The following is a 24,790-nucleotide window of genomic DNA, read 5'->3' on the forward strand; positions in this document are numbered from 1 at the left end:
TGTACACAGTGCTCCCAGTCTGATATAGAGACCGGACTGTACACAGTGCTCCCAGTGTGGTATAGAGACCGGACTGTACACAGTGGTCCCAGTGTGATATAGAGACCGGACTGTACACAGTGCTCCCAGTGTGGTATAGAGACCGGACTGTACACAGTGGACAATAGTCAAGACCCTGTACAATTGCAGCAAGACATATCTGCTTCTGTATTCGTACCTAAGAAGGCCAACATCCCATTTACCTCCTTCACCGCCTGCTGTATTTGCAATGTTCACTTTCAGAGACACCCAGGTCTCGTCACCCGTCTCCCCTTCCTGATCTATCCCCATTCAGGTAATAATCTGCCTTCTCCTGTTTTGCCACCAAAGTGGATAGCCTCACGGGTGATTCACATTGCATGGCGTCTGCTGTGCTTTTGCCGGCTCACTCAATTTGTCCGAATCGCGCTGAGCGCCCTCTGCATCCTCCTTCACAGTTCCCCCCCCAGAGCAATGTACTGTCATTCAAGTCTGGGATCTCTCTCACTAACAACACCGTGGAAGTGTCCCCTACATTGTACAGAGTGTACCAGCTCACCCCCACCTACTTGGGGGTGTGGGGGGAAGGTGTGTGCAATTGGGGATGAGGTATAAGACCAAGGAAAGTTTGAGCTGGACGGGCTGTTTTGGGAATGCATTCTCACAGTTTTGCAAGCAAGCTGTGTGACTGCCAACTCACACTGTGTGTGCTGTCAGATGTAAAGTTCATGAGATGCAATGTCCCAACCTTACTGAACACAATAACATAAGCGCAGTTATTGTGAAATCTCACGTTTAATGTCTAGGCAACACTCAGTTGAGGGTACCTACCCACATCCTGTCCAAACTCAGTCGCTGGGAGGATGCAGCGCAGCATTTAAAAAGCTGCAGAATGGCAATAACAGAGGCAGATAACCCTCCAACTCAGCCGAAATGGGATTTGAAGCCGTCTTAAATACTTTCACCGCCCTGCTCATCTTTCTGGCCTTGGATCTTCAAGGTAAGAACGCTGTAAGGAAGTTCCAGTTGCACTCTGTTGGGTGGATAATACCCAGTTCAATTGCTGTGCCGATTGAGTTTCAAACCCTATCAAAGTCGCTGGCGGATTTTTATTGCAATCGATTTCAATCGAAAGCCGGTCTCAGAACATGAGACCTAGGAGCAGGAGGAGGCCACCTTGTCGCTGCCCTGCCATTCAATAAGATCATGGCTAGATCTTTCTTGTGGACTCAGCTCTGCTTGCTCACCCTTAATTCCTTTCCTGTTCCAAAATCTATCTGTCAACATTCAACGAGTTGGCCTCAACTGCTTCCCTTGGCAGGGAATTCCACAGATTCACAAGCCTCTGGGTGTAGAAGGTCCTCCTCAACTCAGTCCCAAATCTGCTCCCCCTTATTTTGAGGCTACACCCCCCTCGTTCTAGTTTCACCCCCTGTGAAACAACCTCCCTGCTTCTATCTTCTCTGTTCCCTTCATAATTTAACATTAGATTAGATTAGATTACTTTAGATTACTTTACAGTGTGGAAACAGGCCCTTCGGCCCAACAAGTCCACACCGACCCGCCGAAGCGTAACCCACCCATACCCCTACATTTACCCCTTACCCAACACTACGGGCAATTTAGCATGGCCAATTCACCTGACCTGCACATCTTTGGACTGTGGAAGGAAACCGGAGCACCCGGAGGAAACCCACGCAGACACGGGGAGAACGTGCAAACTCCACACAGTCAGTCGCCTGAGGCGGGAATTGAACCCGGATCTCTGGCGCTGTGAGGCAGCAGTGCTAACCACTGTGCCACCGTGCCGCCCTCAACATGTTTCGTGAAGACTACCCCCTCACTCCACAAAGTTCCAATGAGTATCGTCCCAGTCTAATCAATCTCTCCTGTGTTATCAAATCCTTGTGTTGAGCTTTTGGCTTCTCAGTCAGTCACAGGATGCGGGTGTCACCGGCTAAGTCAGTGTGTATGGCCAATCCTGAACTGTCTGCAAAAAGATAGCTATCCTTAAATGGTTGCATGTTGCAACAGAAGCTTGAGCACATCTACCAACAGTTCAAGAACAGCCTCTTATTAGGCATCTATATGGAGCTTCTTAACTTCAACTAACACTGACCTTTGTACACTTTCTGTGCAGGTGTAAACTTGTATGCCTCACTCTGTCTGAACCCCTGATGATCTGAATGTCCTTGTTTGCTATAATCTGCCTGTACTGCTCACAAAACAAAACTTTTCTGTGTACTCAGGTACATGTGATAACAATAAATCAAACACTGCTTTTAATCTGGATTTTAAGAAATGCCATTAGCCTTTAATCTTCAATTTGAGGGTTTGCAGGTTCAAATCCCACCATTACCTGAATTTAAATCTGAAATTCAGAGTCGTGGAGCTGTACAGCACAGATACAGATCCTTCGGTCCAACTAATCCATGCCAATCAGATATCTGAAATTAATCTAGCCAGCACCCGACCCATATCCCTCTAAATCCTTCCTATTCATATACCCTGCTGAAAAATGTGTTGTTGGAAAAGCGCAACAGGTCAGGCAGCATCCAAGGAGCAGGAGAATCGACGTTTCGGGCATTAGCCCTTCTTCAGGAATCCTGAAGAAGGGCTTATACCTGAAACATCGATTCTCCTGCTCCTTGGATGCTGCCTGACTTGCTGCGCCTTTCCAGCAACACATTTTTCAGCTCTGATCTCCAGCATCTGCAGTCCTCACTTTCCCCTATTCATATACCCATCCAGATGCCTTTTAAATGTTGTAATTGTACCAGTCTCCACCACTTCCTCTGGCAGCTCATTCCAAACATGCACCACCCTCTGCATGAAATAGTCACCCCTCCACCCCTCACCTTACTCAGATTTTGGATATTGTATGCACAATTAGATGGCACGGGATTAGGGATAATCTGTTGAAATGGATAGAGAACTGGTTGGCAGACAGTAAGCAAACAGTAGGATTAAACAGGTCTTTTTCTGAGTTCAAAGTTTGTGAGAAGATTTGTAGCTCGGGTGCTCGTTGTTGTGGTTCTGTTCACCGAGCCGGGAATTTGTGTTGCAGACATTTCGTCCCCTGTCTAGGTGACATCCTCAGTACTTGGAAGCCTCCTGTGAAGCGCTTCTGTGATGTTTCCTCCGTTTGTAGTGGTTTGTCCCTGCTGCTTCCGGTTGTCAGTTCCAGCTGTCCGCTGCAGTGGTCGGTATATTGGGTCCAGATCGATGTGCTTATTGATTGAATCTGTGGATGAGTGCCATGCCTCTAGGAATTCCCTGGCTGTTCTCTGTTTGGCTTGTCCTATAATAGCAACGGACAGCTGGAACTGACAACCGGAAGCGGCAGATTCAAACCACTACAAATACCGGAGGAAAGATCACAGAAGCGCTTCACAGGAGGCTCCCAAGCTCTGAGGATGTCACCTAGACAGGGGACGAAACGTCTGCAACACAAATTCCCAGCTCGGCGAACAGAACCACAACAACTTTTTCCTAGTGGCAGACAATGACTAGAAGTGCCCAGTGCTTCAGATGAACATTTACACAGATATGGGGCAAATGCTGGCAAATATGACCAGGTCAGGTGAATTGGCCATGCTAAATTGCCCATAATGTTAGGTGCATTAGTCATGTTTAATTATAGCGTACGTGAATGGGTCTGGTTGTGTTGCTCTTTGGAGGGTCGGTGTGGACTTGTTGGGCTGAAGGGCCTGTTTCCATACTGTAGGGAATCTAATCTAAACTAAATGTGACTAGGTCAGATTGGGATGTCTGGTTTGCATGGACAAGTTGTACCGAAGGGTCTGTGTCTGTATGACCCTGTGACTCTAATCCATCTTCACTTGAGGAAGCTCCAGTGCTTGAGTACATTTACAGCTGAGATAGACAGATCTTTGTTTTTTTTTTGGAACTGGGGGAAATGGGGAGAACCGTCCAGGAGTTGGGACATCATGTTGGGGCTGTGCAAAACATTGGTGAGGCCACATCTGGAGCACTGCGTACAAGCCTGGGTTGCCCTGCTACAGGAATGATGTTGTAAACTGGAATGGGTGCCAAAAAGATTTGACAGGGATGTTACTGAGACAGGAGGGTTTCAGTTACAAGGAGAGGCGGGGACTTTTTCCTTGGACGTCGAAGACTGAGGAGTGACCTTACAGAGATTTATAAAGTCATGAGGGGCATGGACAAGCTGAATGGTCAAGGTCATTTCCCTGGAGTAGGGGAGCCCAAAAACCAGAGATTTAAAGTGAGAGAGAAAAGATATAAATGTGACCTGAGGGGCAACTTTTTCACACAGAGGAAATGATATGTGTATGGAACAAGCTACTATAGGAAGTGGTAGAGACAGGGACAATCACGACATTGAGAAGACATTTAGACGGGTACATTATTTGGAAGAATTTAGAGGGATATGGGCAAAATGTGGGCAAATGTGCTAGTTTAGTATGGGAATCTTGGTCAGCATGGACATGTTGGGCCGAATGGTCTGTTTCTGTGCTGTATGACTCTATTACTCTAATCTGTCTTGGCTCAGTTGGCTGATTTGCAACGTAGTCTCACCCCGACAGTGTGGGTTCAATTCCCACAGCAGCTAAGGTTGCCATGAGGGCATGAGACATGGTGACTCTCAACTTGGACCGACCACCAGTTATCTCTCTTTTATGAGAGAGTGGGAAAACAGTGATTTTATTTCTGCAATGTACCAATTTCTTTAAATCAGCAGCACTTGCTTGGGTCTTGAAGCTGGGTTTGAACACTGCAGTACATCTCTCCCTGTTCCTCTCTCTATCAGAGTTTTCTCTTGATGCGTTATTTTTCCCTCCTGTATTGGAGAATTGCCTGTGAGATAACCTATTTTACTGAATTTGCCTTTGCCAAGGGTGTGTTCATGGGATATTACTATATTGGGACAGTTACTGTTGAATAGTTCAATAATCTGTTATTCTATTAAGTTTTCCAGTAAAGTTATTCCAATTTCTGCTTTCTCTTGTTGTATTTTAACTAAAGGGTTTGAATAAAGTGTGTTTTACTTCGAGCCTGGTAGTTTAACCAATTGATTTGCATCCGGAACACAATGCCTTAACACTTGCGTTTAAAATAAAAAAACGTTAAAGTCTCAGCCACCTTCTTAATATGTTTTGAGAGGGTTTGGTCTGGTTTTAACAGTTGTGAGGATGTGTAACTCCATATCCAAAAGGTCTTTTGAGGAACAGGAACATTTTAGAAGACATAAAGGTCCCTATGGGTAAAGAACTGCAATGGGGGAAGGGGCTGGCTCTCTCCCTTTCGGCTCACACACTCACAAAGACCCTTTCAAACACCATAAAGTTTACAATCTGGAGAGATTGAGTAAACTAGACTATACACATAGAGTCTCAGAGTTGTACAGCACAGAAACAGAGCAGATATCTTAAATTAATCCAGTCCTATTTGCCAGCACTTGGTCCATACCCTTCCAAACCTTTCCTATTCATGTACCCATCCAAATGCCTTTTAAATGTTGTAATTGTACCAGGCTCCACCACTTCCTCTGGCAGCTCGTTCCATACAGGCACCACCCTCTGCATGAAAAAGTTGCCTCTCGGGTCCCTTTTAAACCTTTTCCCTCTCACCTTAAACCTGCACCCCCTCTAGTTTTGGACCCTGGGGACAAGACCTTGCCTATTCTCTTTCCATGCTCCTCATGATTTTATAAACCTCTATAAGATCACTCTGTAAGATCATGCTCATTAGAATCTAGAAGAATGAGGGGATATCTTATACAAACATATCAAATGATGAAGGGAGTAGATAAGATAGAAGCAGGGAGGTTGTTTCCACTGGTGGGTGGAACTAGAACTAGGCAGCATAGCCTCAAAATAGTGGAGAGCATATTCAGGACTGAGTTAAGGAGGAATTTCTTCCCCCAAAGGGTTGTGAACCTGTGGAATTCCCTGCCAAGGGAAACAGTTGAAGCTACCCGGTTGACTGTTGATAGATAGATTTTGGAACAGTAACGAATTAAGGGTTAGGGCGGGGTTGTAAGTTTGTTCGCTGAGCTGGTAGGTTTGTTCTCAGACATTTGGTCACCATGCTCAGTGACATTATAAGTGAAATGCTGGTGTTCTGTCCCGCTTTCTGTTTATGTGTCTTGGTCTGTTGTGGTGGGTGATATCGCTTTCCTGAATGGTTGGTAAATGGCGTCCAAATCGATATATTGTTGATGGAGTTCCAGTTTGAATGCCAGGCCTCTAGGAATTCCCGTGCGTGTCTCTGTCTAGCCTATATCAGGATGGATATATTGTCCCAGTCGAACTGGTGTCCCTCATCCTCTGTGTGTAAGGATACTAATGATAGTTGATCGTGTCTTTTGGTGGCTAGTCGGTGCTCATGTATCCTGATGGCTAGTTTCCTGCCTGTCTGTCCAGTGTAATGTTTGTTGCAGTCCTTGCAGGGTATTTTGTATATGATGTTCATTCTGCTGGTTGTTGGTAAGGGGTCCTTTAGATTAATCAGGAGCTGTCTCAGTGTGCCGGTAGGTTTGTGGGCTACCACGATGCATATGGGTTGCAGTAGTCTTGTCATCATCTCTGAGATGTTTTTAATGTATGAGAGTGTGGCTAGAGTCTCTGGGAGTGTTGTGTCTTGTTTAGATTTGGACTGTGCTTGTCGCATACCCGTTGTTCCTGAATACGTTGTATAGGTTTTTTTGGATAGGGAGTTACACATTCTCACCACTGTTAAAGACCAGACTAAACCCTTTCAAAACATATTAAGAAGGTGGCCAAGACTCTAACTTTTTAAAATTTTAATTTCAAGTATTAAGGCATTGTGTTCCAGATGTAAATCAATTGGTTAAACTACCAGGCTTGAAGCAAAACACACTTTATAATTCATCTCATTGTTCCTGGGTGCCGCAGTGTATTGGAATTGAATTGAATTTATTGTCACGTGTACCGAGGCACAGTGAAAAGCTCTGTCTTGCGAGCAATCCAGGCAGATCACAGAGTTAAGTAACATAGATAAGTAAATAATAGGTAAACAGTGGCAAAAACAAAAACACAGAGTCCATTCAGTATTCTAACAACAGTAGGGTAGAAACTGTTTCGAAACCGGCTGGTGCGTGTGTTCAGGCTTCTGTACCTTCTCCCCGATGGTAGAGGTTGTAGAAAAACATTGCCAGGGTGGGATGGATCTTTGAGAATGCTAGGGCCTTTCCTTGACAGCGGGCCTAAGAGATGGATTCTATAGATGGGAGGTTGGCCTTTGTGATTGCGTTGTGGCTCGTTTAAATAATGTCCTGATGCAGCTCCGTTTGTGGGTGTTAGGATGATTGTTGTTGAATAGCTGGTCTGTGCATGTGTCTGGTGTGTTAGGGTGAGTGGATGGGTAAGTGGAGCTGGGTCCACAAAAAAGATCAGCCCTGACCTTACTGAATGTCCGAGCAGCATCGATTGGCCAGACAGCCTACTCCTGCTCCTAGTTCTTACATTCTAATGTTCTTATGTTTTCAGGTGCCTATACTGACATCTTGATTTCCCAAACTCCCTCAATTCTCACTGTGAAAGAAGGAGCTGATGCCCATGTAAACTGCAGCCTTGACACCCCACAGCAGATCTCTGAAGCGTTCTTTGAATGGGCAAATGAGGACGACACCATCCTCTCCTGTAAGATGCAAAACTACAGTCATACTGAAAACTGTAGGCACCACAGGATCAGCGCCTCCATCAAATGGAACTCGGGACTCTTCATGTTGCACATCAACAGCGCCCAGCTGAAGGACAACGGGACATATTACTGTCACCTTCAGATTGAGCGACCGGTCCCGATTAAGACAGGACGGGGGAACGGAACTGTTTTGATCGTTGAGGCGTCAGGTACACCTTTTGGAGTCCGGGACCCGTTGGGACGCGTCCGAGGGTTTTGAAGGAAGTGAGGGTGGATTTGATGATGTTTCAGTTATCCCCGAACGCCGAAGAAAAGGTGGTGGGATTCGCCCAGAGGGTGTTGGGAGGACAGGGGGGAGTCTGGAACTCGCTGCCTGTGAGGGTGGGAGAGGCCTTGAGGAAGTGTTGAGATGTGCACTTGTGAGGCCAAGGCTGTGGGCCAAGTGTGCTGCAAAATGGGATTAGGATATTGAGCTGAGGCCTTTTCCTATGCTGTATAGCTGCACAGATGGACCGAAGGGTCTCTTTCTCTGCTGTCAACCTGCACAGATGGGCTGAAAGGCCTCTCCTTATTTTGTAGACCTCCACAGATTGGCCAAAAGGTCTCTTCCTATGCTATAGCCCTCTGCAGATGGGCTGATGGGTCTCTCCCAATGCTGTAGACCACCACAGACGGGCTGAAGGCCCTCTTCCTGTGCTGTTGTCCTCCACAGATGGCCGGCAAGTCTAGTTTTGTGTAGACTACACAGATGGGCCGAAGGATGTCTTCCTGTTCTCTAGATCACCACAGATAGCCAAAGGGTCTCTTGCTGTGCTGTAACCCTCCACAGATGGGCCAAAGGGCCTCTCCCTATATGGTAGCCTTTCACAGATGTGCCGAAGGGCCTCTTCCTATACTGTAGCCCTCCACAGATGAGCTGAAGGGTCTCTTGCTGTGCTGTAGCCCTCCACAGATGGACTGAAGGGCCTTTCCCTATACGGTAGCCTTCCACAGATAGGCCAAAGGGTCTCTTTCTGTGCTGTAGCCCTCCTCAGATGGGCCGAAGGGTCTCTTTCTGTGCTGCTGACCTCCACAACTCTAGTCAATTCCCTCAAACCCAATCAGTTTAAATTCAGTGGTGGAGAAACTTCTACAAGCAATTACTCAGGAGTGAATTAGATTCTGTTTTAATTTATTCATAGGGTGGGGGTGTCACTGGCTGGGCCAGCATTTATTGGCCATTCCTGTTTGCCCCGAATGGAAAATCTTTCAGAGGGACACTTAAAAGTCAACCACATTGGCTGTGAAGTCTAGAGTCATGTGTAGACCAGACCAGGTAAGGACAGCAGGCAGGTCGTGAATGGAGATTGTTACAGACTGAAAGACGGGTCTAATAGAGTAGGATTCCCTTAGGAATGCACTGAGTGCCAGTCTTGAGAGAGAGAGAGAGAGAGAGAGAGGGAGAGAGAGGGAGAGAGAGAGAGGGAGAGAGAGAGAGAGAGAGAGAGAGAGAGAGAGAGAGGGGGAGAGAGAGAGAGAGAGAGAGAGAGGGGGAGAGAGAGAGAGAGAGAGAGAGAGGGGGAGAGAGAGAGAGAGAGAGAGGGAGAGAGAGGGAGAGAGAGAGAGAGAGAGAGAGAGAGAGAGAGTGTGTGCCTTTTCCCTAACGTGAGGTATTTCAAGACTAGGGGCTATCTGTGGAGGATGACAGCACAGGAAGAGGCCCTTCGGTCCATCTGTGGTGGTCTACAGCATGGGGAGAGGCCCATCTGTGGTGGTCTACAGCAAAGGAAGGGGCCCTTTGGCCCATCTGTGGTGTACAGTATAGGGAGAGGCCCATCTGTGGTGGTCTACAGCAAAGGAAGGGGCCCTTCGGCCCATCTATGGAGGTCTACAACATAGGAAGGTGCCTTTTGGCCCAACTGTGGAGATCTGCAACATAAGGAGAGGCCTTTTGGCCCATCTGTGCAGGTCAGCAGCAGAGGAAGAGACCCTTCAGCCCATCTGTGAGGGTCTACAGCATGGGAAAAGGCCCATTCAGCCCAATATCCTAATCCTATCATATTTTTAAGGTGATAGGAGAAAGATTTTAAAAAGACTTAAACGGTAACTTTTTTAGACCGAGAGTGGTTCGGATGTGGAATGAACGTCCAGAGGAAGTGGTGGATGCGGGTACAGTTACAGCACTTAAAAGCCATTTAGATAAGTACATGATTGGGAAAGGTTTAGAGGTTTATGGGCCAGGAGCAGGTAGGTGGGACTAGTTTGGTTTGGGATTATGTTCAGCACGGACTGGTTGGACCGAAGGGTCTGTTTCCGTGTTGTATGACTCTATGACAGAGAAAGACAGAGATAGAGAGACAGACAGAGAACGAGACAGGAAGAAAGAAAAACAGAGATGCAGAAAGAAAGAGAGAGACAAGAGTAAGATAGAGAGAGAGTGTGTGTCTTTTTGCTAGGGTAAGGGATTTCAAGACGAAGGGGCATACGTTTAAGGAGAGCGGAGATAGATTTTAAAAAGACACGAGGGGTAACTTTTTTACACGGGGGTGTTCATGTGTGGAACAAACCTCCTGAGGAAATGGTGGAAGTGGGTACATTTACAACATTTTAAAGACATTTGGATAAGTACCTGAATAGGAAAGGTTTAGAGAGATATGGGCCAGTAGCAGGCAGGTGGGACTGGTTTAGTTTGGGATATCTGGTCTGCATGGTCTGGTTGGACCGAAGGGTCTATTTCCGTACTGTATGACTCTATGAGAGGAGCAGAGAGAGAAACAGAGAGAGAGAGAGAGAGAGAGAGAGAGAGAGCACAGAGCGAGAGAGAGAGAGAGAGAGAGAGAGCACAGAGCAAGAGAGAGAGAGAGAGAGAGAGCGCAAGAAAGAGAGGGAGAGAGAGACAGAGACAGATAGACAGCGAGAGACAGAGAGAGGGAGAAAGACAGAGACAGATAGACAGCGAGAGACAGAGAGAGGGAGAAAGACAGAGAGACACAGACAGCGAGATAGAGAGAGAGACAGACAGACAGACAGTGAGACAGGAAGATAAAGAGAGAGAGAGAGAGCGACAGAGAGAGAGAGAGAGAGAAAGAGACGCAAATAGATAGACAGAGACAGTGAGGCAGGGAGATAGAGAGAAAGAGAGCAACAGAGAGAGAGTGAGAGACAGGGAGACAGAGAGACAGACAGAGAGAAACAGAGAGGATGACGGTTGAAGTCAGGGTTGGAGGGGAAGGGAACAGAGAGATGGGGGTTCACAGGTAGGAAACATAACTGTCTTTCTTTCAACGTCTCTCTGCTCCTCCAAATCCTCCCTCAGCGCACTCGCTGGAACAAAACCTCGAGCAGGATTTGAATCCAGTTCAGGGCATCAATGTGCAAAGAGAGGCTGGGAGAAAGCCTTTTCCCGGAGCCGGTTTGTGTCTAATCTGATGGCTCTTCCTCCTTTCCAGGTGAAGGACCTCCTGAATTTTACAGCAATGGGAAATGGCTGGCGTCGATGGCAGCTTGGCTGCTCTCTGGGATCTTCCTGTGCACACTGGTTACTTCACTCCTCTTGGTCAGAGGCAGGAGACTGACTGGTGTGTGTGTTCATGAATCAATCATTGCAGCCAATTCATGTATTTTGCGGGCATTGGAGTGGTGGTAGGAGGGGTTTCTGAACATCTCCATGTCAAATCCTGATCTGGAACATTAGACTGGGATTTCTGGTTGCCATTTCACCTGATGTTGTGAACTCCAAGACAATTCCCTGAGAATTGAGCATTCCTCCAGACAATGCATCCAACACCCCGTCTGTCTCTCACCCTCCGAGAGGATCCTTTAAAATCGGGGAGTTCGAACAGTCCCACTGCTGTTAGGTAGATGGTTGCTCAGGGAATCTCTCAGCAAGGGATTCCCACTCCTTGGAAAATTCTATCAACCAGCCTTTCCATTCTCCTTGAAAACCTCAGGGTGTTGAAAGAAATCTCAACTGAGCAGGACTTTCGACATGCCAATCCGTGTCCTCTTCCTCACTCTGGGCATCACTAGCAGAAATCTACCTCAATGATAGAATGGATCTTAGGGACTGAATGGTCTCCACTAATCCCTGGAGTCATTGCTACCTTCTGACCACAAGATATAGGAGCAGAATTGGCCCCACTTGGTCCACCAAATCAACTCCACCATTCGATCATGGCTGATATGTTTTCCAACCCCATTATCCCGCCCTCTCCCTGTAATCCTTGATCCCCCCTTACCAATCGAGAACGTATCTGAAATGTCAAAAAACTCTGGATGCTGGAAATCAGAAACAAAAACCAGAAATTGCTGGAGAAGCACAGCAGGGTCTAACAGGGGCTATAGAGAGAGAAACAGTTAAAGTTTCTGGTGTAGTGACTCTCCTCAGAACCTATTTACCTCTGCCTTAATGACTTGCCCTCCACAGCTCTCTGTGACAATGAGTTCCACAGAGTCGCCACCCTCTGGTTGAAGAAATTCCTCCTCATCTCAGTCCATCCCTTCACTCCTGAGGCTGTGCCCTCTGGTCCTAGTCTCTCCAACCGGTGGAAACCCCTTCTCAATCAGATTCCACCCACCCCCATCCTTCCAAACCCCATCGAGTACAGACCCAGAGTCCTCAACCGCTCCCAAATGACAAGCCCTTCATCCCTGGGATCTTGCTTGTAAACCTCGTCTGGACCCTCCCTTCCAAGGCCCGCACAGCCTTCCTTAGATACGGGGCCCGAAACTGCTCACGGTATTCCAAATGTGATCTGACCAGAGCCTTATACAGCCTCAGAACATCTCTGCACTTGTATTCTAGCCCTTTTGAAATGAACGCCTATATTGCATTTGCCTTTATAACTGCCACCTGAACCTACGTGTCAATCTTAAGAGAATCCTGAACTAGGACTCCCATGTCCCTTTGTGTTTCAGCTTTCCAAACCCTTGCTATTGAGAAAATAGTTGAAGCCTTTATTCCTCCAGCCAAACCTTCATAGAATCCATGCAGAGAGAGGCCATTGGGTCTCTTGAGTGTGTACTGACTCTCTGAAGAGCATCCCACCCGCCCTACATTTACCATAGTTGACCCACCTGACTTGGACAATTTAGCATGGCCAATCCACCCTAACCTGCACATAGAGTCATAGAGATGTTAAGCATGGAAACAGACCCTTCAGCCCAACTCGTCCATGCTGACCAAATATCCCAACCGAATCTAGTCCCACCTGCCAGCACCTGGCCCATATCCCTCCACATCCTTCCTCTTCATATACCCATCCAGATGCCTTTTAAATGTTGTAATTGTACCAGCCTCCACCACTTTCTCTGGCAGCTCATTCCATACACGTACCACCCTCTGCTTGAAAATGTTGTCCCTTGGGTCTCTTTTATATCTTTACCCTCTCATCCTAAACCTATGCCCTCTAATTCTGGACTCCACACCCCAGGGAAAAGGCTTTGTCTATTTATCCTACTCATGCCCCTCGTGATTTTATAAAACCTCGAGAAAGTCACCCCTCAGCTTCTGACGATCCAGGGAAAACAGCCCTAGCCTATTTAACCTCTCCCTGTAGCTCAAGTCCTCCAACCCTGGCAATATCCTTGCAAATCTTTTCTTTGGACCGTGGGAGAAAACCAGAGAACCTGGAGGGAACTCACGCACATACAGGGGGAACGTGCAAACTCTACAGAGTGGAGTCACCCAAGGGTGGAATCGAACCCGTGTCCCTGGTGTTATGAGGCAGCAATGCTAACCACTGAGCCACGGTGTTCTGCTTTCCCAGCTCCTTCAACCCTCGGGCTCTGGTTCGGGATCTGATCAAAGGACTCCTGTATTATTAAGAGGCAGGCAGTTAGGCCAACTCCAGTCAGCTGTCACACCTCCTCCTGTTGGCCTGGTCTCCTCTCCTAATGTTGACAGGTCTCTTGCAGGATTGGAATCGGAATCACAGGAAGCCAGAGGAAGAGACGAGACCGGTGATCTACCGTTGGAGCATGAGGCAAGTATGCCGAAAGCCAAAGATGGAAAGTTGCTGGGGAAACTCAGCAAGGTCTGGGGAGAGAGGTTGTCAAGATTGTGATGATGAGAGTTGAGAGTAGTTCTGTTCCTGTTAGAGTGAGGCAGGTAAGATTAAGAAGCAATGGGTGAATAAAGATATTGAGAATCATAGAATCCCTACAGTGTGGAAACAGGCCCTTCAGCCCAAACCGACCCTCTGAAGAAAAACTCACCCAGACCCATTCCCCTACTCTATTACTCCACATTTGCCCCTGACTTATGCACCTAACCTAAACATCCCTGAACACTATGGGCAATTTAGCATGGCCAATTGACCTAACATGCACACCTTTGGACTGTGGGAGGAAACCAGTCCAAAGACGTGCACATTAGGTGAACTACCCATACTAAATTGCCCATAGAGTTCAGGGCTGTGTAGGTTAGGTGCATTAGTCCCCAGACATGGGGAGAACATACAAATGCCATACAGACAGTCATCTGAGGCCGAAATCAAACCGGGGTCCCTGTACTGTGACACAGCAGTGCTAACCACTGAGCCACCATGCCACCCAGGTGCGAGTTAAGAATAAAGTGAATCTTATATAAGATATAGTCAGCTGGGTTCAGATGAATCTCTAAAACAATCACATATTGGTGGTTGAAAAGGCGCTTGCCTTCATTGGGAGAAATGAAGGACTGCAGATGTCGGAGATCCAAGTGGAGAGTGTGGTGCTGGAAAAGCACAGCAGGCATTCCTGACAGAGGGCTTTTGCCCGGAATGTCGATTCTTTTGCTACTCAGATGCTGCCTGACCTGCTGTGCTTTTCCAGCATCACACGCTGGATGTTGCCTTCATTATCCAGCCCTTTGAGTATAGGAATTGGGCCGTCACGGTGACGCTGTTAAAGGACATTGGTGAGGCCTTTTCTGGAGTACTGTGTGTGGTTCTGGTCACCCTGTTGTAGGAGAAATGTTATTAAGCTCGACAGTGTTGAGAAAAGATTTACCAGGACATTGCTGGGAACAGGAGTTCTGAATTATCAATATAGGCTGGGACTTCTTTCACTGGAGTGCAGGAAGTTGAGAGGTGACCTTAAAGAGCTTTGTAAAGTAATGAAGCGTGTGGATAAGATAAATAGCAGGTATCTTTCCCCTAGGGTGCAGGATTTCAAGATAAGAGGGCATATTTTCCAGTTGATGAAGAAAGATTTACCGTATATTCTCAAGTAATAGAGAAATTGTTTTGACTACTTTTTAAAGGTTAAATTTATGGGGTCGATGATTACATGATACTACTTTTGAGGGGCTGAAATTCATGCTCGTCAAAATTCATACCATGTGATCAGCAGAAGCCCACGGCACGGTGGCTCAGTGGTTAGCACTGCTGCCTTACAGCATCAGGGTCCCAGGTTCAATTCCAGCCTCAGGTGACTGTCTGCCCGGGTTTCCTCCGGGTGCTCCGGTTTCCTCCCACAGTCCAAAGATGTGCAGGTCAGGTGAGTTGGCCATGCTAAGTTGCCCATAGTGTTAGGCGCAGCAGTCAGCGAGGAATGGGACTGGGTGGTTTCCTCTTCCGAGGGTTGGTGTGGACTTGTTGGGCCGAAGGGCCTGTTTCCGCACTGTAGGGAATCTAATCTAAATGATCTCTGTTGAAGAAGCAGAAAATGAATTGTGGAAATTCCAAAAACCCAGAGCAGATCTCAACAGCCAGCAGACTGGAAGACCAGGAGCAGAGCCAAAGCTGCAGCGGGATGTGACGACCAGCACACTGACTCATAAACGTTGACCTGTTATCTGTGAAGAACTAGGGTTGACTTTTACACGAGATATATGGACAATTCCAGATTATTTGGCCAAAAATAGGGGGTCGGCTTTGACAGGAGATCGACCTTTACTCAAGTATATACAGTAAATAAGACAGGAGAGGCAAATTCTCAACACAGAGGGTGGTTTGTGTGTGGAATGAACTTCCTGAGGAAGTGGTGGATGTGGGTACAGTTACAATGTTTAACAGACATTTGGACAAGTCGATGAATAGGAAAGGTTTGGAGGGATATGGACCAGGTACAGGGAGGTGGGACTAGTTTAGTTTGGGATTTCTTTCGGCATGGACTGATTGGGCCAAAGGATCAATTTCCATGCTGTATGACTCCATGACTATAACATAGAGCATTCTTAAGAAGGAAATCAGGAAAGCAAAGAGGGTTTATGGGATAGCATTCACAGATAAGGTTAACAATAATCCAAAGAGATTCTACAAGTACACGAAGGGTGTGAGAAAATTGTCGGGTACTTCAAAATCAAATATTAAGTGAATATTTTGCATCAGTTTTTTACTGTGGAGAAAGGAATAGAAGCTGGAGAAGTCAGGAAAATAAATATTGATGATTTGAAAATTGTTCACATTCACAAGAGGGAGATTTAGAGAGTGAGAGAGAGAGAGAGAGAAACTGAGTTAACAAGCAGAATTTGTCGTAAAATATGCAGGGGTGATTCAGAATCCATACGAAAGAGGTTTCCCCTCTCCCCTTTCAGGGCCTGTCCATTTTCTGATCGACCTCCGCCCCACCCTCAATCCCAATTCCCCCAGTCTGTGCCTGTGTCTCTCCTCGATGCATGTATATATTTAGAGTCATAGAGATGTACAGCTCGGAAACAGACCCTTCGGTCCAACTCGTCCATGCCGACCAGATATCCTAACGTAAACTAGTCCCATTTGCCAGCATTTGATCCATATCCCTCTGAACCCATCCTATCCATATCCCCACCCAGATGCCTTTTAAATGCTGTTATTGCACCAGCCTCCACCACTTCCTTTGGTAGCTCATTCCATACGCGGACCACTCTCTGGATGAAAAAGTTGCCTTTTATATCTTTCCTCTCTCACCCTAAACCTATGCCCTCTAGTTCTGGATTCCCCCACCCCAGGGAGAAAAGACCTTGTCTAATTATCCTATCCAGGCCCCTCATGATTTTATAAACCTCTATAAGGTCACCCCTCAGCCTCCGACGCTCCAGGGAAAACAGCCCCAGCCTGTACAGCCTCTCTCTATAGGTCAAGCGCTCCAACCCTGGCAACATCCTTCTAAATCTTTTCTGAACCCTTTCAAGTTTCACAACATCCTTCTGATAGGAAGGAGACCAGAATTGCATTTGATATTCCAACAGTGGCCGAACCGATATCCTGTACAGCTGCAACATGACATCCCAACTCCTACACTCAATGCTCTGACCAATAAAGGACAGCATGCCAAACGCCTTCTTCACTTCAGGTAAATATATTCTGGTGCACTCTCCTGTTCTGATTGTCTCTTGCATGCTATTGGTTTAAAACAAACTCAATTTAAACCATCAGTTTAGAGGGAGGGGCAATTAATTGGGGTGTGGGGGGTGAATGTGGGGCCAATTACAGTGGTTCCAAATTCGTTACTAGGACCAGGAGTAGGCCATTCAGTCCCTCAAGCCTGTTTCATAGAACATAGAACATAGAAGAATACAGCGCAGTATAGGCCCTTCAGCCCTCGATGTTGCACCGATCCAAGCCCACCTAACCTACACTAGCCCAGTCTCCTCCATATGCCTATCCAATGCCCGCTTAAATGCCCATAAAGAGGGAGAGTCCACCACTGCTACTGGCAGGGCATTCCATGAACTCACGACTCGCTGAGTAAAGAACCTACCCCTAACATCTGTCCTATACCTACCCCCCCATAATTTAAAGCTATGCCCCCTTGTAATAGCTGACTCCATAAGTGGAAAAAGATTCTCACTGTCGACCCTATCTAAACCCCTAATCATCTTGTACACCTCTATCAAGTCACCCCTAAACCTTCTTTTCTCCAATGAAAACAACCCCAAGTGCCTCAGCCTTTCCTCATACGATCTTTCTACCATACCAGGCAACATCCTGGTAAACCTCCTCTGCACCCGTTCCAGTGCCTCCACATCCTTCCTATAGTACGGCGACCAAAACCGCACACAATACTCCAGGTGCGGCCGCACCAGAGTCTTATACAACTGCAACATGACCTCAGTACTCCGGAACTCAGTTCCTTTACCAATAAAAGCCAGTACGCCATATGCCTTCTTCACCGCACTATTTACCTGGGTGGCAACTTTCAAAGATCTGTGTACATGGACACCAAGATCGCTCTGCTCATCCACACTACCAAGTATCCGACCGTTAGCCCAGTACCCCATCTTTTTGTTACTCTTACCAAAGTGAATCACCTCACACTTAGCTACATTGAACTCCATTTGCCACCTCTCTGCCCAGTTCTGCAGCTTATCTATATCCCGCTGTAACCTGACACATCCTTCCTCACTGTCTACAACTCCTCTGACTTTCGTATCATCCGCAAACTTGCTCACCCAACCTTCTAACCCCTCCTCCAGGTCATTTATAAAAATGACAAACAGCAATGGTCCCAAAACAGATCCTTGCGGAACACCGCTAGTGACGGCACTCCAAGATGAACCTTTGCCATCAACTACTACCCTCTGTCTTCTTCCAGCCAGCCAACTCCTAATCCAAACCTCCAACTCACCCTCAATGCCATACCTCCGTATTTTTTGCAGTAGTCTACCATGGGGAACCTTATCAAACGCCTTACTAAAATCCATATACACCACATCTACCGCTTTCCCCTCGTCCACCTCCTTAGTCACCTTCTCAAAGAATTCAATAAGGTTTGTGAGGCACGACCTGCCCTTCACAAAACCATGCTGACTATCCTTGATCACATTATTCCTATCCAGATGTTCATAAATCCTATCCCTTACAATTCTCTCTAAGATTTTGCCCACAATAGAAGTGAGACTCACCGGCCTATAGTTACTAGGGTTATCCCTACTCCCCTTCTTGAACAAGGGAACCACATTTGCTAGCCATCTAATCTTCTGGCACTACTCCTGTAGACAACAAGGACATAAAAATCAAGGCCAATGGCTCTGCAATCTCCTCCCTTGCTTCCCAGAGAATCCTAGGATAAATGCCATCAGGCCCAGGGGACTTATCTATTTTCACCCTTTCCAGAATTTCCAACACCTCTTCTCTACATACCTCAAAGCCATCCATTCTACTTAATTCTGACTCAGTATTCACATTGACAACAAGGTCCTGTTCCTGACTGAATACTGACGAAAAGTATTCATTCAGTGTCTCCCCAATTTCTTCAGCCTCCACATGCAACTTCCCACTACTATCCTTGACTGGACCTATTCCTACCCTAGTCATTCTTTTATTCCTAAATAAATCAGTGGCTGATCTGTGGCTTAATTCCATAATTAGCAAAGTTTTTATTCACCAGCCCCTTTAAGGCCAGGAAAGTGCTGCTTGATCAAGTATTTCTGGCCAATCAAGAGTTATGCGTAATCACAATCAATCCTGACAGGTCAAACTTCAAGGCATCAATATCCCTCAAAAAAGTCGATGTAAAAACGTCAACACACTTCCTAAAATCAACATAAAAAGCATACAGTAAGTAACAGAAAATGCTGAGGGGTAGATGCCGCTGTTATACACAGGGCAGCACTTATACACCTAATGGTAAGGTCCTGAGAGTGTTGCCGAGCAAAGTGACCTTGGAGTGCAGGTTTACAGTACCTCGACAGTGGAGTCACAGGTAGACTGGACAGTGATGAAGGTGTTTGGTATGCTTGCCTTCATTGGTCAGTGCAGTGAGTCGAGCAGTTGGGAGGCCGTGTTGTGACCATACAGGACATTGGTTAGACCACGTTTGGAATACTGCATGCGATGCTGGCCACCCTGCTACGGTAAGGATGTTGTGAAACTTGAAAGGGTTCAGAAACGGTTTACAAGGATGTTACCAGGGTTGGAGGATTTGAGCTACAGGGAGAGGTTGAATAGGCTGGAGCTGTTTTCCCTGGAGCGTCGAAGGCTGAGGGGTGACCTTAAAAGAGGTTTATAAATTCATGAGCGGCATGGATAGGATAAATGGACAAAGTCTTTTCTCTGAGGTGGGGGATTCCAGAACTAGAGGGCATAGGTTTAAGGTGAGAGAGGAAAGATTTAAAAGGGACCTAAGGGGCAACCTTTTCACGCAGAGGGTGGTGCGTGAATGGAATGAGCTGCCAGAGGAACTGATAGAGGCTGATACAATTACAGCATTTAAAAGGCATCTGGATGGGTATATGAAAATAGGGCCAAATACTGGCAAATGGGACAAAGTTAATTTAGGACACATGGTCAGCATGGATGAATTGGACTGAAGGGTCTATTTTCATGCTGTATAATTCTATGACTGTAAAAGCTTGGACATCACAATATTTAAGACATCTACATTTTGCCAGTTTTATTGAGGTGATAATGTGCCATAGAGCACAACACAACATGACTTCCCAACTCCTATATTCATTGGTCTGAGCAATGAAGACAAGCATAATAAATGCCTCCTTAACCACCCTGTCTACATGTAACACAACTTTCAAAGAACTATGTACTTGAACCACCCCCCCCCCCCTCCCCACAGCTATCTCTGTTTGATGAACCACTGCAGTCTGTGTGCTGTAGGGACACCCACACAGCACCATTAAGGAGGGAGTTCCAGGATTCTGACCCAGCAACACCAAAGGAACAGCCAACATATTTCCAAGTCGGGATGGTGAGTGGTTCAGAGGAGAACTTGAACGTGATAGTGTTCCCATGTATCTGCTTCCCCATGTTCTCCTAGATAGAGGTGGCTGTGGGTTTGGAAGGTGCTGTCTAAGGATCTTTGGTGATCTACTGCAGTGCACCTTGTAGATGGTACACACTGCTGCTACTGAGGGTCAATGGGGGAGGGAGGGGATGCTTGTGGATGTGGTTCCAGTCAAGCAAGGGCTGCTTTGTCCCTGGATAGTGTTGAGCTTCTTCGAGTGTTGTTGGAGCTTCCCCACCCAGGGCAAGTGGGGAATATCCCCTCACACTCCTAGACTTGTGCCTTGTGGATGGTGGGCCATCGAGGAATCATCATGTAGTATGGCGGGGCAGGATTGATGGGCTGACTGGCCTCTGAGTTAAAGTGAACCCATGCAACCGAGTGATTGACTGACTGTTTCATATCTGCATGACCTTTCCAGCCCTCCGAGGTGTCTCGGGTCCGAGCTGAAGAGGCGGGAGAGGCTGACACGGTTTTGTACAGTGTGATCACAGTCCCAGTGGCAGCATCGACATCGTTTCAACTCCCTTACCCATCGGAGGACGGGGAGATCTACTCGCGAATCCTTGGCAGAACTTCAGAGCACTCCTAGCATTTATGTAGCCACCCGTCTTTCACCCGTCCATGTCCGTCCCTGGAAACAAGAAGCTAACGGAACACCATCTTCTCATCTGGAAGGTCAGTTATCCCTGATATCCCCAAGATGTGGGCGGCATGGTGGCTCAGTGGTTAACACTGCTGCCTCATAACGCTAGGGACCTGGGTGCGATTCCACCCTCAGGCAACTGCCTATGTGGAGTTTGCACATTCTCCCTGTGTCTGCATGGGTTGCTTTTATGTGCTCTGGGTTCCTTCCACAGTCCAAAGATTGGCAGGTTTAGGTGGATTGGTCGTGCTAAATTGCCTTGCACATACATTCTCTCCTGTATGTGCGTGGGTTTGCTCCAGTTTCCCCCCACAGTTTGAAGATGTGTAGGTTAGGGTAGATTGGCCATGCCAAATACAGGAATATAGGGTGGGTCTGGATGGGATGCTCTTTGGAGGGTCAGTGTGGACTCAGTGGGGCAAATGATCTGCTTCCACACTTGGGATTCTATGTAAGCTAATGTAGTTCGCTAATGTCCTTTTGGGAAAAAGATCTGCCAAAAGGGATCAAAGGGTATAGAAGAGAAAGTGGAAAAAGGGGACTGAGTTGGATGATCAACCCATGATCCTATTGAATGGTGGAGCAGGCTCAAAGGGCTGAATGGCCTACTCCTGCTACTGTTTTCTGTATTTTGGGCCACCTGCTGGTCACCACTGCTGTCAGAACCCCTCTCCTCTCCTCTCTGAAGGCAAGGAAGACTCGAAGACAGGGGGAGCACAAAGGCAAGACAGAGCAGCCCTATGGTCTGGGAAGATCACAGCGATTTGTCCTTTCTCTGCATGCGCACGCGTGTGTGCGCGCACGCACACACACACACACACACACAGACGCAGACACACACAGACACAGACATACACACACACAGACCCACACACACAACACAGACACAGACATACACACACACAGACCCACACACAACACAGACACAGACACACACAGACACACATACACACCCACAACACACACCCACAACACACACCCACAACACACACCCACAACACACACCCACAACACACACAGCACACACACAACACACAGACGCAGACACAGACACACACAGACACATTCACACACATACACACCCTCAACACACAGACACATATACACACCCACAACACACACCCACAACACACACAGACACACATGCACACCCACAACACACACAGCACACACACAACACACAGACGCAGACGCAGACGCAGACACACACACACAACACACAGACACACGCACACACAGACATAGACACACAACACACAGACACACGCACAACACACAGACACATGCACACACACAGACACACACACAGACACACACACACACCCACAGACGCACAGACACACAGACACACAGACACAACACACAGACACACAGACACACAGACACACAGACACACACAACACACAGGCACAGGCACACACACACAGACAGACACACGCACACAGACACGCACACAGACACACGCACACAGACACGCACACAGACATATACACAGACACACATACACACCCACAGACACACACAGACACACCCACACACAGACCCACGCACACAACACACAGACACACACACACACACAGACCCACACACAACACGCAGACACAGACACACACAGACACACATGCATACCCTCAAAACACACACAACATACAGGCACACATACACACCCACAACACACACAGACACACATACACACCCACAACACACATACACACGCACACGCAACACACAAACACATACACACCCATAACACACACACAGACACACACACACACAGACACAGACACACTTAAGCAAACAAATTCATGAGGAGAGATCAAGCAGGTCAGGCCTGTACCTCAGCAGAGTTTAGGAGAATGACAGGAGATCTACCCGGGGTTTGTTTGTTTTTTTATTTATTCACTTGTGGGACTTGGGTTTCGCTGGCTGGCCAGCATTGATAGCCCATCCCTATTTGCCCTTGAGAAGGTGGTGGTGAGCTGCGGTCCACTTGCTGTGGGTTGTTTTATTGTGACTTTCTCGTGATTGGTACAACTGAGCGGCTTGCTCGGCCATTATCAGAGTCAACCACATCGGCTGTGGGTCTGGAGTCACATGTAGGCCAGACCAGGTAAGGATGGCAGATTTCCTTCCCAGAAGGGCAGTAGTGAACCAGATGGGTTTTTCCAACAATCGGTTTCATAGCCATCAGTCGAATCTTAATTTCAGATTTTTTATTGAATTCAAATTCCAACATCTGCGATGGTGGGAGTTGAACCCAGGTCCCCAGCACAGTATTCTGGGTTTCTTGATTAATAGCCGGGCGGTAATAGCACTACGTCACTGCCTCCCTCAACCAGTATGGCTTTAAGAAATATGAACAAGAGTAGGCCATTCGGCCTCTCAAGTCACTGCCATCCCTCACGTCCACTTTCACTGTGACCCTCGATTCCCCGACTGATCAAGAATCTGTCTCACCCTTCAGTACGGGAGAAAGTGAGGACTGCAGACCCTGGAGACTCAGAGTTGAGAGTGTGGCGCTGGAAAAGCACAGCAGGTCAGGCAGCATCCGAGGAGCAGGAGAGTCGCCGTTTCGGGTATGAGCCCCTCATCGCACTCCTGACCTGAAACTTCCACTCTCTGGCTCCTCGGATGCTGCCTGACCTGCTGTGCTTTTCCACAGTTTTTGACTCACCCGTTGATATGCACAAGGAACCTGCCCCCCTACACCTGCACCTACAGCTCTCTGTTGTGAGGAATCCCAAAGACTCTGACAGGAGAAATTCCTCCTCATCTCAATCTTAACTTGGCTCCCCCCACCCCCTCTTTATTCTGAGACTGTGCCCTCTGGTCCTAGGCAACGGGTGGGGAACCTCCAGCCTTAAGGCCATTGTGTGTGGTCTTTTGAATGAATCCAAATTTTGCAGAACAAATCTTTTATTTTAATTAATACGTTTTTCTCGTCCTTTATTACTTTTATTTTAATCTTAAAACGAATGTATTTAAAATACCAGAGAGTAAAAGAAAATTCAACAAAATAATCCTCACAGACTGACCACCATAATTAAAAAATCGGTCTGTCATAAGGGCTATTTCGACACCTGCTATGCTCATGATTTAGTTATAATGCGACTCTAGAATGTACGTTATCTTCCCTGCCTGACTGGCGCCACTATTGCCCGAGGCTGGTTGGCGAGAGGCTATGGGTATCCAGTACGCCAGTGTTTATCAACTTATGACAACAGGGCACGTGGCTTTCCATTTGAAGTGAAATTTGAGAATAGTTACACAGTCTAACCGTATCAACATTTATATAATTGAAATTTCTTGGATGCGGCCTTATTAGATTACAACTAACATAATGCGGCCTTCCAACAGGAAAAGGTTCCCCACCTCTGTCCTAGACTCTCCCATGAAGGGGGAATCATCCTCTCAGATCTCTCCCTTAAGAATCTGATATGTCCCAGTCGGATCCCCTTCTCAGTCTTCTCAATTCCAGGGAGTAGGGTCCCGACCTGTTTAACCTTTGCTCGTAAGGCAATCCCTCCATCCCGGGAATCATCCTCACGAATCCCGCATTCCCTCGCCGCTTCAAAACGATTTCGAAAGGAAGTCCTGCATTTATGTAGCAACCCTTATGAACGTCGGAGAGCGCCCCCAATGAAGATCCTTTTAGAGTGTAACGTCATGTCGGAAATTTGCACACCGTCGAGGCATCTGACCAACAGCAATGTTCTATTTTGATGTCAGCGAGGGGTACATAACTCTCAAAAGGCTAGGGAGGGGTTCCGTGGCTCTTCCTAAAGTCCGCAGCCACAAAGATATTTTGTGTCAACCGAAGCAAAATTGGTTTCCGCGCTCGGCTGGAAGGTGACACTT

At 47.2% G+C, this 24,790-nt stretch overlaps 1 protein-coding gene across 4 annotated transcripts in view; it reads left to right on the plus strand.

Annotated features, from left to right (window-relative positions):
- The first annotated feature begins 896 nt into the window (after positions 1-896).
- LOC122544332 (uncharacterized) overlaps positions 897-24,790 on the plus strand; it is a 29,212-nt gene continuing 5,318 nt past the window's right edge. For all 4 annotated transcript variants that reach the window (XM_043683510.2, XM_087982717.1, XM_087982716.1 and 1 more), the window contains exons 1-5: positions 897-1,018; positions 7,512-7,874; positions 11,094-11,222; positions 13,561-13,628; positions 20,708-20,964. In XM_043683510.2, coding sequence (XP_043539445.1) covers positions 952-1,018; positions 7,512-7,874; positions 11,094-11,222; positions 13,561-13,628; positions 20,708-20,878 — 798 coding nt within the window. In that variant the 5' untranslated portion in view covers positions 897-951 and the 3' untranslated portion in view covers positions 20,879-20,964. The remainder of the gene's footprint in view (positions 1,019-7,511; positions 7,875-11,093; positions 11,223-13,560; positions 13,629-20,707; positions 20,965-24,790) is intronic.

This window comes from Chiloscyllium plagiosum, unplaced genomic scaffold (assembly GCF_037043375.1).
Source record: "Chiloscyllium plagiosum isolate Xiang-an unplaced genomic scaffold, Cpla_swu_hap1 HiC_scaffold_44, whole genome shotgun sequence".
Lineage (NCBI taxonomy): Eukaryota > Metazoa > Chordata > Chondrichthyes > Orectolobiformes > Hemiscylliidae > Chiloscyllium > Chiloscyllium plagiosum.